The following is a 16,058-nucleotide window of genomic DNA, read 5'->3' as shown; positions in this document are numbered from 1 at the left end:
GTAGGTCTATCTCCTGTTGTCATGTAGGTCTATCTCCTGTTATCATTTAACTATAGGTCTATCTCCTGTCATTTAACTGTAGGTCTATCTCCTGTTATCATTTAACTGTAGGTCTATCTCCTGTCATTTAACTGTAGGTCTATCTCCTGTTATCATTTAACTGTAGGTCTATCTCCTGTCATCATGTAGGTCTATCTCCTGTTGTCATTTAACTGTAGGTCTATCTCCTGTTATCATGTAGGTCTATCTCCTGTTATCATTTAACTGTAGGTCTATCTCCTGTTATCATTTAACTGTAGGTCTATCTCCTGTCATTTAACTGTAGGTCTATCTCCTGTTATCATTTAACTGTAGGTCTATCTCCTGTTATCATTTAACTATAGGTCTATCTCCTGTTGTCATTTAACTGTAGGTCTATCTCCTGTTATCATTTAACTATAGGTCTATCTCCTGTCATTTAACTGTAGGTCTATCTCCTGTTATCATTTAACTGTAGGTCTATCTCCTGTTATCATGTAGGTCTATCCCCTGTTATCATTTAACTGTAGGTCTATCTCCTGTTATCATTTAACTATAGGTCTATCTCCTGTTATCATTTAACTATAGGTCTATCTCCTGTTATCATTTAACTGTAGGTCTATCTCCTGTTATCATGTAGGTCTATCCCCTGTTATCATTTAACTGTAGGTCTATCTCCTGTTATCATTTAACTGTAGGTCTATCTCCTGTTATCATTTAACTGTAGGTCTATCTCCTGTTGTCATTTAACTGTAGGTCTATCTCCTGTTATCATTTAACTATAGGTCTATCTCCTGTTGTCATTTAACTGTAGGTCTATCTCCTGTCATTTAACTGTAGGTCTATCTCCTGTTATCATTTAACTGTAGGTCTATCTCCTGTTATCATTTAACTGTAGGTCTATCTCCTGTCATTTAACTGTAGGTCTATCTCCTGTTATCATTTAACTGTAGGTCTATCTCCTGTCATTTAACTGTAGGTCTATCTCCTGTTATCATTTAACTGTAGGTCTATCTCCTGTCATTTAACTGTAGGTCTATCTCCTGTTATCATTTAACTGTAGGTCTATCTCCTGTTGTCATGTAGGTCTATCTCCTGTTATCATTTAACTATAGGTCTATCTCCTGTTGTCATTTAACTGTAGGTCTATCTCCTGTTGTCATTTAACTGTAGGTCTATCTCCTGTCATTTAACTGTAGGTCTATCTCCTGTCATTTAACTGTAGGTCTATCCCCTGTTGTCATTTAACTATAGGTCTATCTCCTGTTATCATTTAACTGTAGGTCTATCTCCTGTTATCATTTAACTGTAGGTCTATCTCCTGTTATCATTTAACTGTAGGTCTATCTCCTGTTATCATTTAACTGTAGGTCTATCTCCTGTTGTCATTTAACTATAGGTCTATCTCCTGTTATCATTTAACTGTAGGTCTATCTCCTGTTATCATTTAACTGTAGGTCTATCTCCTGTTGTCATTTAACTGTAGGTCTATCTCCTGTTGTCATGTAGGTCTATCTCCTGTTATCATTTAACTGTAGGTCTATCTCCTGTCATTTAACTGTAGGTCTATCTCCTGTTGTCATTTAACTGTAGGTCTATCTCCTGTCATTTAACTGTAGGTCTATCTCCTGTTATCATTTAACTGTAGGTCTATCTCCTGTTATCATTTAACTATAGGTCTATCTCCTGTTATCATTTAACTGTAGGTCTATCTCCTGTTATCATTTAACTGTAGGTCTATCTCCTGTTATCATTTAACTGTAGGTCTATCTCCTGTTATCATTTAACTGTAGGTCTATCTCCTGTTGTCATTTAACTATAGGTCTATCTCCTGTTATCATTTAACTGTAGGTCTATCTCCTGTTATCATTTAACTGTAGGTCTATCTCCTGTTGTCATTTAACTGTAGGTCTATCTCCTGTTGTCATGTAGGTCTATCTCCTGTTATCATTTAACTGTAGGTCTATCTCCTGTCATTTAACTGTAGGTCTATCTCCTGTTGTCATTTAACTGTAGGTCTATCTCCTGTCATTTAACTGTAGGTCTATCTCCTGTTATCATTTAACTGTAGGTCTATCTCCTGTTATCATTTAACTGTAGGTCTATCTCCTGTTATCATTTAACTGTAGGTCTATCTCCTGTCATTTAACTGTAGGTCTATCTCCTGTCATTTAACTGTAGGTCTATCTCCTGTTATCATTTAACTGTAGGTCTATCTCCTGTTATCATTTAACTTAATCTCTGTCATTTAACTGTAGTCTATCTCCTGTTATCATTTAACTGTAGGTCTATCTCCTGTCATTTAACTGTAGGTCTATCTCCTGTCATTTAACTGTAGGTCTATCTCCTGTTGTCATTTAACTGTAGGTCTATCTCCTGTCATTTAACTATAGGTCTATCTCCTGTCATTTAACTGTAGGTCTATCTCCTGTCATTTAACTGTAGGTCTATCTCCTGTTGTCATTTAACTGTAGGTCTATCTCCTGTTGTCATTTAACTATAGGTCTATCTCCTGTTATCATTTAACTGTAGGTCTATCTCCTGTCATTTAACTGTAGGTCTATCTCCTGTTATCATGTAGGTCTATCTCCTGTTATCATTTAACTATAGGTCTATCTCCTGTTGTCATTTAACTGTAGGTCTATCTCCTGTCATTTAACTGTAGGTCTATCTCCTGTCATTTAACTGTAGGTCTATCCCCTGTTGTCATTTAACTATAGGTCTATCTCCTGTTATCATTTAACTGTAGGTCTATCTCCTGTTATCATTTAACTGTAGGTCTATCTCCTGTTATCATTTAACTGTAGGTCTATTTCCTGTTATCATTTAACTGTAGGTCTATCTCCTGTTGTCATTTAACTATAGGTCTATCTCCTGTTATCATTTAACTGTAGGTCTATCTCCTGTTGTCATTTAACTGTAGGTCTATCTCCTGTTGTCATGTAGGTCTATCTCCTGTTATCATTTAACTGTAGGTCTATCTCCTGTCATTTAACTGTAGGTCTATCTCCTGTTGTCATTTAACTGTAGGTCTATCTCCTGTCATTTAACTGTAGGTCTATCTCCTGTTATCATTTAACTGTAGGTCTATCTCCTGTTATCATTTAACTGTAGGTCTATCTCCTGTTATCATGTAGGTCTATCTCCTGTTATCATTTAACTGTAGGTCTATCTCCTGTTATCATTTAACTGTAGGTCTATCTCCTGTTATCATTTAACTGTAGGTCTATCTCCTGTCATTTAACTGTAGGTCTATCTCCTGTCATTTAACTGTAGGTCTATCTCCTGTTATCATTTAACTGTAGGTCTATCTCCTGTTATCATTTAACTGTAGGTCTATCTCCTGTTATCATTTAACTGTAGGTCTATCTCCTGTTATCATTTAACTATAGGTCTATCTCCTGTTATCATTTAACTATAGGTCTATCTCCTGTCATTTAACTGTAGGTCTATCTCCTGTTATCATTTAACTATAGGTCTATCTCCTGTCATTTAACTGTAGGTCTATCTCCTGTTGTCATTTTAATGGTTGGTGGGGCGTAATGTCAGGGATAATTCACTGAAATGATTCTGGCCATCGATCTACACTTTGATAACTGACATGAATCTGGGTTGCTGTGGTTCAAAGAACAGCCAATAACATCACTGTGACTGTAATGTGACTCTCTACAATGACTGGCACTTCAATGCAAACACAAGTCCATCTCTCTCTCTCTCTCTCTCTCTCACTCACTCACTCACTCACTCACTCACACACACTAGATGCACACACACACACACTCACACACACTCACACACACACACACACACACACACACACACACACACACACACACACACACACACACACACACACACACACACACACACACACACACACACACACACACACACACACACACACACACACACACACACACACACACACACACACACACACACACACGGCTTGTTTTCAAGTGAAGCTGCTGAATGTTCCAACAACGAACCGCTAAAACGGGACATTTAAGTGACTTGTACCATCTGTGAGCTTTTTAAATGACCAATTAGAAAGCCATCAGGCTTGCCAGCGCCGACAGGTGCACTCCGTACAGAGGCTATGGGTCACTTCTGCCTAACGTAATGTGTGTAAACTCACAAGTAGCCATAGAGAGATGAAAAGTCCATCTGTTGTAAGGGGCCAGTTCCTTAGCATTGGCCCTGAATTACAAACGTTTTAGTTACTGTAGGCCTACGCAATATCACTGTAGCCGCTCTTAATTCATGATCGGCCTTGATTGTTCACTTGTTTGCAAGTGAGAATAAAGCAGAAAAAAGTGGGATGTCTTGGAGGATAATTAATATTATACAACAGGTCTGAATTCTGAATTCTGATTGGTTAAACACGTATTCCAGCTGGTGTCTATTCCACAAATCATTATTTGAATAGGTTGGTAACCCGTTGTATAAAAGTGATAATACCCTCGAAGCCGGTGTTTGTTGGATATATTGGCACGGTTTGCTGGCCCTCGACTTCGATACCAATATATCCAACAAACACCGGCTTCTCGGGCGTTATCACTTAATCATATGATGGCTAGATAGCAGGGGACATATTGGTCAGCCTCGTTCACACTGCAGGTCTTAATGCTCAAATCGGTTTTTGGGGAATAGGCTACAGGTGACCAAGTCGAATGTGTGTGTTCAGACAGCAGTCATTTGCTGACGTGGCTACGCCGGTTGTCATAGTAACGACTGGTGTGTGAGCGGTGGTGTATTCTGATTGGTGTTGGTTCTCCCGCTTCAGTCAGAAGTTCTGTAGCGAGCTAAGCTGACAACAATGTCACAGCGTCACCATGGACGTTTCCCAGTCACTTCCAATGTAGAGTAAGAATACTTTAGTAAGTAAAACAAATTATACAACTTTCAGAACAAATCATTTTTGGCTAGTAACAGCAGTCAACTAGCTAGTAACAGCAGTCAACTAGCTAGTAACAGCAGTCAACTAGCTAGTAACAGCAGTCAACTAGCTGGTAACAGCAGTCAACTAGCTAGTAACAGCAGTCAACTAGCTAGTAACAGCAGTCAACTAGCTAGTAACAGCAGTCAACTAGCTAGTAACAGCAGTCAACTAGCTAGTAACAGCAGTCAACTAGCTAGTAACAGCAGTCAACTAGCTAGTAACAGCAGTCAACTAGCTAGTAACAGCAGTCAACTAGCTAGTAACAGCAGTCAACTAGCTAGTCACAGCAGTCAACTAGCTAGTCACAGCAGTCAACTAGCTAGTAACAGCAGTCAACTAGCTAGTAACAGCAGTCAACTAGCTAGTAACAGCAGTCAACTAGCTAGTAACAGCAGTCAACTAGCTAGTAACAGCAGTCAACTAGCTAGTAACAGCAGTCAACTAGCTGGTAACAGCAGTCAACTAGCTAGTAACAGCAGTCAACTAGCTAGTAACAGCAGTCAACTAGCTAGTAACAGCAGTCAACTAGCTAGTAACAGCAGTCAACTAGCTAGTAACAGCAGTCAACTAGCTAGTAACAGCAGTCAACTAGCTAGTCACAGCAGTCAACTAGCTAGTCACAGCAGTCAACTAGCTAGTCACAGCAGTCAACTAGCTAGTAACAGCAGTCAACTAGCTAGTAACAGCAGTCAACTAGCTAGTAACAGCAGTCAACTAGCTAGTAACAGCAGTCAACTAGCTGGTAACAGCAGTCAACTAGCTAGTAACAGCAGTCAACTAGCTAGTAACAGCAGTCAACTAGCTAGTAACAGCAGTCAACTAGCTAGTAACAGCAGTCAACTAGCTAGTAACAGCAGTCAACTAGCTAGTAACAGCAGTCAACTAGCTAGTAACAGCAGTCAACTAGCTAGTAACAGCAGTCAACTAGCTAGTAACAGCAGTCAACTAGCTAGTAACAGCAGTCAACTAGCTAGGAACAGCAGTCAACTAGCTAGTAACAGCAGTCAACTAGCTAGTAACAGCAGTCAACTAGCTAGTAACAGCAGTCAACTAGCTAGTCACAGCAGTCAACTAGCTAGTAACAGCAGTCAACTAGCTAGTAACAGCAGTCAACTAGCTAGTAACAGCAGTCAACTAGCTAGTCACAGCAGTCAACTAGCTAGTCACAGCAGTCAACTAGCTAGTCACAGCAGTCAACTAGCTAGTCACAGCAGTCAACTAGCTAGTCACAGCAGTCAACTAGCTAGTCACAGCAGTCAACTAGCTAGTAACAGCAGTCAACTAGCTAGTAACAGCAGTCAACTAGCTAGTCACAGCAGTCAACTAGCTAGTCACAGCAGTCAACTAGCTAGTCACAGCAGTCAACTAGCTAGTCACAGCAGTCAACTAGCTAGTAACAGCAGTCAACTAGCTAGTAACAGCAGTCAACTAGCTAGTAACAGCAGTCAACTAGCTAGTCACAGCAGTCAACTAGCTAGTCACAGCAGTCAACTAGCTAGTAACAGCAGTCAACTAGCTAGTCACAGCAGTCAACTAGCTAGTAACAGCAGTCAACTAGCTAGTCACAGCAGTCAACTAGCTAGTCACAGCAGTCAACTAGCTAGTCACAGCAGTCAACTAGCTAGTAACAGCAGTCAACTAGCTAGTAACAGCAGTCAACTAGCTAGTAACAGCAGTCAACTAGCTAGTAACAGCAGTCAACTAGCTAGTCACAGCAGTCAACTAGCTAGTCACAGCAGTCAACTAGCTAGTCACTGCAGTCAACTAGCTAGTAACAGCAGTCAACTAGCTAGTAACAGCAGTCAACTAGCTAGTAACAGCAGTCAACTAGCTAGTCACAGCAGTCAACTAGCTAGTCACAGCAGTCAACTAGCTAGTAACAGCAGTCAACTAGCTAGTAACAGCAGTCAACTAGCTAGTAACATCAGTCAACTAGCTAGTAACAGCAGTCAACTAGCTAGTAACAGCAGTCAACTAGCTAGTCACAGCAGTCAACTAGCTAGTCACAGCAGTCAACTAGCTAGTCACAGCAGTCAACTAGCTAGTCACAGCAGTCAACTAGCTAGTAACAGCAGTCAACTAGCTAGTCACAGCAGTCAACTAGCTAGTAACAGCAGTCAACTAGCTAGTAACAGTAGTCAACTAGCTAGTAACAGCAGTCAACTAGCTAGTAACAGCAGTCAACTAGCTAGTAACAGCAGTCAACTAGCTAGTCACAGCAGTCAACTAGCTAGTAACAGCAGTCAACTAGCTAGTAACAGCAGTCAACTAGCTAGTAACAGCAGTCAACTAGCTAGTAACAGCAGTCAACTAGCTAGTAACAGCAGTCAACTAGCTAGTAACAGCAGTCAACTAGCTAGTAACAGCAGTCAACTAGCTAGTAACAGCAGTCAACTAGCTAGTCACAGCAGTCAACTAGCTAGTAACAGCAGTCAACTAGCTAGTCACAGCAGTCAACTAGCTAGTAACAGTAGTCAACTAGCTAGTCACTGCAGTCAACTAGCTAGTCACAGCAGTCAACTAGCTAGTAACAGCAGTCAACTAGCTAGTCACAGCAGTCAACTAGCTAGTCACAGCAGTCAACTAGCTAGTAACAGCAGTCAACTAGCTAGTCACAGCAGTCAACTAGCTAGTAACAGCAGTCAACTAGCTAGTCACAGCAGTCAACTAGCTAGTAACAGCAGTCAACTAGCTAGTAACAGCAGTCAACTAGCTAGTAACAGTAGTCAACTAGCTAGTCACTGCAGTCAACTAGCTAGTCACAGCAGTCAACTAGCTAGTCACAGCAGTCAACTAGCTAGTAACAGCAGTCAACTAGCTAGTCACAGCAGTCAACTAGCTAGTAACAGCAGTCAACTAGCTAGTCACAGCAGTCAACTAGCTAGTCACAGCAGTCAACTAGCTAGTAACAGCAGTCAACTAGCTAGTCACAGCCGTCAACTAGCTAGTAACAGCAGTCAACTAGCTAGTCACAGCAGTCAACTAGCTAGTCACAGCGGTCAACTAGCTAGTCACAGCAGTCAACTAGCTAGTAACAGCAGTCAACTAGCTAGTCACAGCAGTCAACTAGCTAGTCACAGCAGTCAACTAGCTAGTCACAGCAGTCAACTAGCTAGTAACAGCAGTCAACTAGCTAGTCACAGCAGTCAACTAGCTAGTCACAGCAGTCAACTAGCTAGTAACAGCAGTCAACTAGCTAGTCACAGCAGTCAACTAGCTAGTAACAGCAGTCAACTAGCTAGTCACAGCAGTCAACTAGCTAGTAACAGTAGTCAACTAGCTAGTCACTGCAGTCAACTAGCTAGTCACAGCAGTCAACTAGCTAGTCACAGCAGTCAACTAGCTAGTCACAGCAGTCAACTAGCTAGTCACAGCAGTCAACTAGCTAGTAACAGCAGTCAACTAGCTAGTCACAGCAGTCAACTAGCTAGTCACAGCAGTCAACTAGCTAGTCACAGCAGTCAACTAGCTAGTCACAGCAGTCAACTAGCTAGTAACAGCAGTCAACTAGCTAGTCACAGCTAGTCACAGCAGTCAACTAGCTAGTAACAGCAGTCAACTAGCTAGTCATAGCAGTCAACTAGCTAGTCACAGCAGTCAACTAGCTAGTCACAGCAGTCAACTAGCTAGTCACAGCAGTCAACTAGCTAGTCACAGCAGTCAACTAGCTAGTCACAGCAGTCAACTAGCTAGTAACAGCAGTCAACTAGCTAGTCACAGCAGTCAACTAGCTAGTCACAGCAGTCAACTAGCTAGTCACAGCAGTCAACTAACTAGTCACAGCAGTCAACTAGCTAGTCACAGCAGTCAACTAGCTAGTAACAGCAGTCAACTAGCTAGTCACAGCAGTCAACTAGCTAGTCACAGCAGTCAACTAGCTAGTAACAGCAGTCAACTAGCTAGTCACAGCCGTCAACTAGCTAGTAACAGCAGTCAACTAGCTAGTAACAGCAGTCAACTAGCTAGTCACAGCAGTCAACTAGCTAGTAACAGCCGTCAACTAGCTAGTAACAGCAGTCAACTAGCTAGTCACAGCAGTCAACTAGCTAGTCACAGCAGTCAACTAGCTAGTCACAGCAGTCAACTAGCTAGTCACAGCAGTCAACTAGCTAGTCAAAGCAGGCAACTAGCTAGTAACAGCAGTCAACTAGCTAGTCACAGCAGTCAACTAGCTAGTCACAGCAGTCAACTAGCTAGTCACAGCAGTCAACTAGCTAGTCACAGCAGTCAACTAGCTAGCAAGGTAGCTGTTTAACGTTCTAACACATTCACTAATTTGTTTGTAAACAATTAACAAGCTAACTAGCTGCCACATGTTATGGTCAAAACTGTTAATTAACAGAGTAGCAAGCGAGCAACAAGATATGGCAAATCATATAAATTAGATTTGACCTTTCAGACACAAGTTGCATGGCCAGGAACAAGATTTGTACATGACTTCAAAACACCTACGAAAGTGGTTTGAAATGTGGCTTGAAATATCAGATTCCATGTGTTTTTTTCGCAGTTCGGAAATCTGAACTGGAATCAGATATGCAAATCAATCGGATTTGAGTCCCTTCAAACTGCCAGTGTGAACAGGGCTTCGATCTATCTATATATATCTATATCTTCTATCTATCTATATATCTATCTATCTATCTATCTATCTATCTATCTATCTATCTATCTATATATATATATATATATATATATATATATATTCTATCTATATATATATATATTCTATCTATATATATATATATATTCTATCTATATATATATATATATTCTATCTATCTATCTATCTATATATATATATATATCTTCTATCTATCTATCTATCTATCTATCTATCTATCTATATATATATATATATCTTCTATCTATATATATATCTATATATATATATCTATATTCTATCTATCTATACGTAACAATTGGTGTCTGACTAAATACTTTTTTGCCCCACTGTATATCTTCAATCTATATATATATATATCTATATCTTCTATCAATATATATCTATATCTATCTATCTATCTATCTATCTATATATATATATATATATATCTTCTATCTATCTATCACAGCCAGAAGAGGACTGGCCACCCCACATAGCCCGGTTCCTCTCTAGGTTTCTTCCTAGGTTTTGGCCTTTCTAGGGAGTTTTTCCTAGCCACCGTGCTTTTACACCTGCATTGTTTGCTGTTTGGGGTTTTAGGCTGGGTTTCTGTACAGCACTTTGAGATATCAGCTGATGTACGAAGGGCTATATAAATAAATTTGATTTGATTTGATTTGATTTGATCTATACGTTACATGTGTTTGTTAATTCTGGTCCTGGAAACACAGAGGACCTGAATAATGCATTGCCTCAGCACTACACACACCTGATTTAACTCTAAAGCTTGATGATGAGTTGATCATTTGAATCAGGTGTGTAGTTGCTAGGGGCACAAACTAAAATGTGCACCCCTTTGGGTTCCTAGGACCAGGATGAAGAACCACTGGGTTAGGCTATACAGGTCAAAGTGATGCAGCCCTAGTGTAAACATTGATTTACCTAGCTAGCCTATAGTCTAACCCAGAGCCATATTATTTTCTAAATATACAGCACTGGTTGGTATAGACTAAAGGTTTGTTTATGTTAGCCACTTAGGTAAACGTTGCGAGGTTAGATACCTGTCTGGGGGTCCTCTCGGATTTACTCCTACACCACTCCCAGTCCATCAGCTCCATTTTTCTGCACTCTACATGCGACAGTCTCCGTTCCGTTCCCTCGAACACCGACGACGTGTCGGTGAGGTTGAGGTCCTGGTCTCTGTGGTTATCGTGAGGAAATTGGAGGCAGTCTGCCAGCGCCAGGGTCTCTCCTCCACCTGGCACTACCTCGAGAAGCAGCTCGCCATGTTCACGCAGTGGGGAACTATCGACTGCACGTGGGGTCCTGAACTCCAGCTCGGCCTGCAGGCTCGCGACCCCGGAGCTGTCCAGCACGGCAAACTGGTTTTCTGTGAAGTCGCAGTTGAAGAAGTTGTAATAGGAAGGCTTCTCGATGGACGGGTTTCGGTGGGGTTTGGTCTCGTCCGATATCTTGTATATTCCGAACCCTTTTTGGAAGGAGAGGTTAAATTCCAACCTCCTCTTTGCTGCGGGAAGAGAATGAAAATGTATAGTGACTTTTGCCCCCCCAAAAAATAATAAACATATTTCATTTAGATAAGTGATTGTTTTTAAATGTATGACATTGATGTTTATGTGTTTCAGACCCAAATTATGCTTCATTGTAACAACTGTTGTCGCGTAAATGTATTAGGTTTAATGTGTAGATCTATACTGTATGTTATGGGGCATTTACCACAATACTGTGAGTTTGATTCTCATAGGCATATCCAGTAGGGTTATGTAGCTTATGTTATGTTTAAATGGTACGTCGCTTTAGATAAGCGTCTGGTTTTTCCACTCTGCACCTCAGCTCACTGGCCCTTTACAATCACATACCGGTGGGCTCACGCTCTGTGTCCCGCGGGCAGTTGATGAAGCAGCCGCACGGAAGGTGGATCCAGCGATCGGAGAGTATGAATACCGGCGTGACGGCAGGCGCCAGCAGGGTCAGGAAGAAGCTCACCGTTTCTACCGCCTCCAGGTCTGAGCTGCTGGCGTTTACAGCATGACGCACGAGCACCAGAGTCTGTGAATAAAACGCTACTCATCATTAGATGACAACACAGGGTAATGTGGGGTAACTGCCACCCACACACACCGCAATTCAAACAGAAACCACTTTATGTCACCAAATGTTCCCCAACACTTTCCCTGACTGTCACTACTCTTGGTCAACAATAATACATGTTCCCCAACACTTTCCCTGACTGGCACTACTCTTGGTCAACAATAATACATGTTCCCCAACACTTTCCCTGACTGTCACTACTCTTAGTCAACCATAATACATGTTCCCCAACACTTTCCCTGACTGTCACTACTCTTGGTCAACAATAATACATGTTCCCCAACACTTTCCCTGACTGTCACTACTCTTAGTCAACAATAATACATGTTCCCCAACACTTTCCCTGACTGTCACTACTCTTGGTCAACAATAATACATGTTCCCCAACACTTTCCCTGACTGTCACTACTCTTGGTCAACAATAATACATGTTCCCCAACACTTTCCCTGACTGTCACTACTCTTGGTCAACAATAATACATGTTCCCCAACACTTTCCCTGACTGTCACTACTCTTGGTCAACAATAATACATGTTCCCCAACACTTTCCCTGACTGTCACTACTCTTGGTCAACAATAATACATGTTCCCCAACACTTTCCCTGACTGTCACTACTCTTGGTCAACAATAATACATGTTCCCCAACACTTTCCCTGACTGTCACTACTCTTGGTCAACAATAATACATGTTCCCCAACACTTTCCCTGACTGTCACTACTCTTGGTCAACAATAATACATGTTCCCCAACACTTTCCCTGACTGTTACTACTCTTGGTCAACAATAATACATGTTCCCCAACACTTTCCCTGACTGTCACTACTCTTGGTCAACAATAATACATGTTCCCCAACACTTTCCCTGACTGTCACTACTCTTGGTCAACAATAATACATGTTATCTGTCTCATATACTTTTTTTTAAGTGACTTTTTTAAGACAAAATTATTCTGAGGTGAGTTGATCTGGTATTTCCACATTTAGACCAAGTTATATAGTGTACAAAACATTAGAGCACCTTCCTAATATTCCTAATTGTGTGATTTTAATGCTGCTCTTTAATTATTTGTTACTTTTATTTATTATTCGTATTCTTATTTTTGTTTGTATTTACTTTTTAAACTTCCTTGTTGGTTAAAGGCTTCTTAACCTTTTTAAACTTCCTTGTTGGTTAAGGGCTTCTTAACCTTTTTAAACTTCCTTGTTGGTTAAGGGCTTCTAAGTAAACATTATTATCCTCCCACTATGACTTGGGAAAGCAGTTTATTAGGCTATAGACTCAGTTAATTATGATGAACTACACAGGTTGGTAAAAGAGAACGGTTATGAGCTTGATGTAGGCTGGGTCTCTCTACCGCACTTTGAGATATCAGCTGATGTACGAAGTGCTATATAAATACATTTGATTTTATTTTATTTGATGTACCTTTCCAATAAATATCGAGGGTCGTATTCTGGTGACATGATTATCGATGCTTGCCTACCGTTTGACAAAATACAAATAATCTCTCTCTTCAGTCCATAATAATCTCATTATGTGTGCTATACCCGCACGGTATCTGAGAACTGTTGGCTGGAGCGCCCTGCCAATATCAAACTGAGCACATTTATAACGCAATGTTTATTTCTGTGAAAAGAAAATAACCCTCAGTAGTGTTCAAATGAGATGTGAATTATACTGAACAACTATTTTGTTATGTGCACTACATTATCACAGCCTTTTATCCACAACAAATCACTTTGATGGAAACACATCTCTGGTGGGGAAATTAGCATATTGTAATAATGACGGCCTGGGGGCGGCAGGGTAGCCTAGTGGTTAGAGCGTTGGACTAGTAACCGGAAGGTTGCGAGTTCAAACCCCCGAGCTGACAAGGTACAAATCTGTCGTTCTGCCCCTGAACAGGCAGTTAACCCACTGTTCCCAGGCCGTCATTGAAAATAAGAATGTGTTCTTAACTGACTTGCCTAGTTAAATAAAGGTTATAAAAAAATAAAAAAATAAAAACCATAGTGAGGATATTAACAGTGAGATATGCCATGTTGTGGGGCTGGTTACCCCACCTTACCCCACATGCTTTATAGAGTGGGCAGACGGCCTACGTGGCATTGCAGGACTAAGAAAATACACTGTATATAATGCAATAGCATTATTAAACCCCACATGAACACCTAATTGTTATAGGAGCATACATAGCCTGTCTATGATTTTATATTTTTTTTTGTAATCTACACATTTTAGCATCTCTAGGCCACTCACCATCATAGGCATCCACAAGACAACTCGTACCACCGCTAGGATCATGGAGAAGCGCTTTTGTGCAAAGAACACCGGGGATTCCCAGTTACAGATGGTGCCGCCATCCCTCAGTACACCGTCAGAGGCAGGGTTTGAACAGGTATATGTTTCCACTTTGTCCCGCACTCCTAACCCTTTCCCCAGCCCACCCAGGCTCAGCTCGTTGTAGGTACTGAAACTTCTGTCCAAGCTATCCCGAGAGAAGGACGGGAGTTCGCAGAGAGGCGCAGACCCGTCCCCTGTCAGATCCCTGGCTATATCCAAGTAGCTCGGGTATAACGTCCCCTGTGGCTCTCTGGAACACAGAAGCTGGTAGGTGAGAGGAACGAAGAAGATCACCAATCCGCAGAAACACACGGAGTACAAAGAGAAAAGGATCAGAGGGTAAAAGCCTCGTCTCTCCGGGAAGCAGCCGAGAGAGAGCCGAGTGAAAGTCCCCCAGCCGCACAGGGGTAGTACACTGACCGCCAGGCTGACGACCCACACCCCTGCTATCGCCAACATCACCCTCAACGGCCGAGGGCTTCCTTCTCGCTTGGTAACATAAAAGGTATAGGCTGCGATAAGGCAAGCCTTCATATTGCTGGAGAGTCCTTGGAACACATAGAGAAGTCCCGATAACGTGCATATGGTCACCGACCCTCCCTCTCCATCGCGCTCCCACTGTAGGAGCATGAAGAGGGAGAGAGGTATCACGCTGAGCAGGTCGTCCACGGACATTGAAGCCACGATGAGCCACAGGATGGTTTTCCACTTCATCCGAATGAAAAAGAATAGAGAATATACACTTCCCAAGAAGGTAAGAGCGGCGATGGCGACGCACAAGCCGAACAGAAGCAGGCTCATCTGTCTTTGCGCCTCCGTGAGGTCCGTCCTCTCGTAGCTCGCGGTGAAAAGATTGCTGTTGTTCGGCGATGGGGAGCTGAGATTCGAGGACATTTTCATTTAGGTAACTTTGTCGACCGGGCTTGTGTTGCCCAATGTCCAGCCGCCCATATATATATATATTTTAAACAAAACTTTGAGCCAATGCCAAAATGTTACTAGAGTTATAACGGCACCCATAGGCTAGACTACATCCCTGGTGAGTCACTCTGATAGGCTATATTTCAGCAGTCCAGTTGGATATATCTTGGATACATAACGGAAAGTAGCTTCCAGAATAGGACACCGGTGCACTTCAGACGCGCACTGGTGGAGATAGATGGCGAGGCTCCTCGAGGATGATGCTCCGCGATTTATGTACAAACCCGAGAAGTGCGTGCTGCACTTTTACAAACCTCACGCTGTCGTCACTGTCTTTTCTTTCAATGGCAGAAGGGTAGGCTGCCGTGTAATAATAATAACTTTAAACTTATACAAGTGTTCATCGGTTCCAAGTGTTTAATGGAGATGTGTTTCTTTCATATGTCCACAGGGAGTGGGGTCACGGCCAGGGTCTCCATTGTCCAGCGCCTCTGGAACATTTGGGGGTTAAGTGCCTTGCTCAAGGACACATCAACAGATTGCTCACCTTGTCAGCTCAAGGATTCAAACCAGTGACCTTTCAGTTATTGGCAGAATGTTCTAACCTCGAGGCTAGCTGCCATGTGTGTGTGTGTGTGTGTGTGTGTGTGTGTGTGTGTGTGTGTGTGTGTGTGTGTGTGTGTGTGTGTGTGTGTGTGTGTGTGTGTGTGTGTGTGTGTGTGTGTGTGTGTGTGTGTGTGTGTGTGTGTGTGTGTGTGTGAGAGAGCTCCGGTTTTGAGGGTTGTGTGTTCAATCCCGATACAAGGCACTAGTTTTGATTGAAACCTTCACCATTCTGAATTCATGCCTGATCTGTTTCAGACTGTACAGGGTTTATACAAACACAGTCCATAATGCTGCTGGGTCCCAGTGTCTTGTTTCAGACTGTACAGGGTGTATGGAAACGCAGTCCATAATGCTGCTGGGTCCCAGTGTCTTGTTTCAGACTGTACAGGGTTTATACAAACACAGTCCATAATGCTGCTGGGTCCCAGTGTCTTGTTTCAGACTGTACAGGGTTTATACAAACACAGTCCATAATGCTGCTGGGTCCCAGTGTCTTGTTTCAGACTGTACA

The 16,058-nt window shown here is 42.0% G+C and overlaps 1 protein-coding gene across 1 annotated transcript in view; it reads right to left on the bottom strand.

Moving 5' to 3' along the window:
* The window catches only part of LOC124004965 (probable G-protein coupled receptor 149), a 30,150-nt gene extending 14,996 nt beyond the window's left edge, over window positions 1-15,154 (bottom strand). The window contains exons 1-3 of the mRNA XM_046313768.1: window positions 13,937-15,154; window positions 11,444-11,633; window positions 10,625-11,091 (exon numbers count right to left, since the gene is read on the bottom strand). Of these exons, the coding sequence (XP_046169724.1) occupies window positions 10,625-11,091; window positions 11,444-11,633; window positions 13,937-14,920 (1,641 nt within the window). The 5' untranslated portion in view covers window positions 14,921-15,154. The remainder of the gene's footprint in view (window positions 1-10,624; window positions 11,092-11,443; window positions 11,634-13,936) is intronic.
* Window positions 15,155-16,058: the final 904 nt, after the last annotated feature.

This window comes from Oncorhynchus gorbuscha, linkage group LG19 (genome assembly GCF_021184085.1).
Source record: "Oncorhynchus gorbuscha isolate QuinsamMale2020 ecotype Even-year linkage group LG19, OgorEven_v1.0, whole genome shotgun sequence".
NCBI classification, from domain to species: domain Eukaryota; kingdom Metazoa; phylum Chordata; class Actinopteri; order Salmoniformes; family Salmonidae; genus Oncorhynchus; species Oncorhynchus gorbuscha.
The sequence above is the reverse complement of the archived record's forward strand: the minus strand, read 5'-3'. Positions and strand labels throughout refer to the sequence as shown.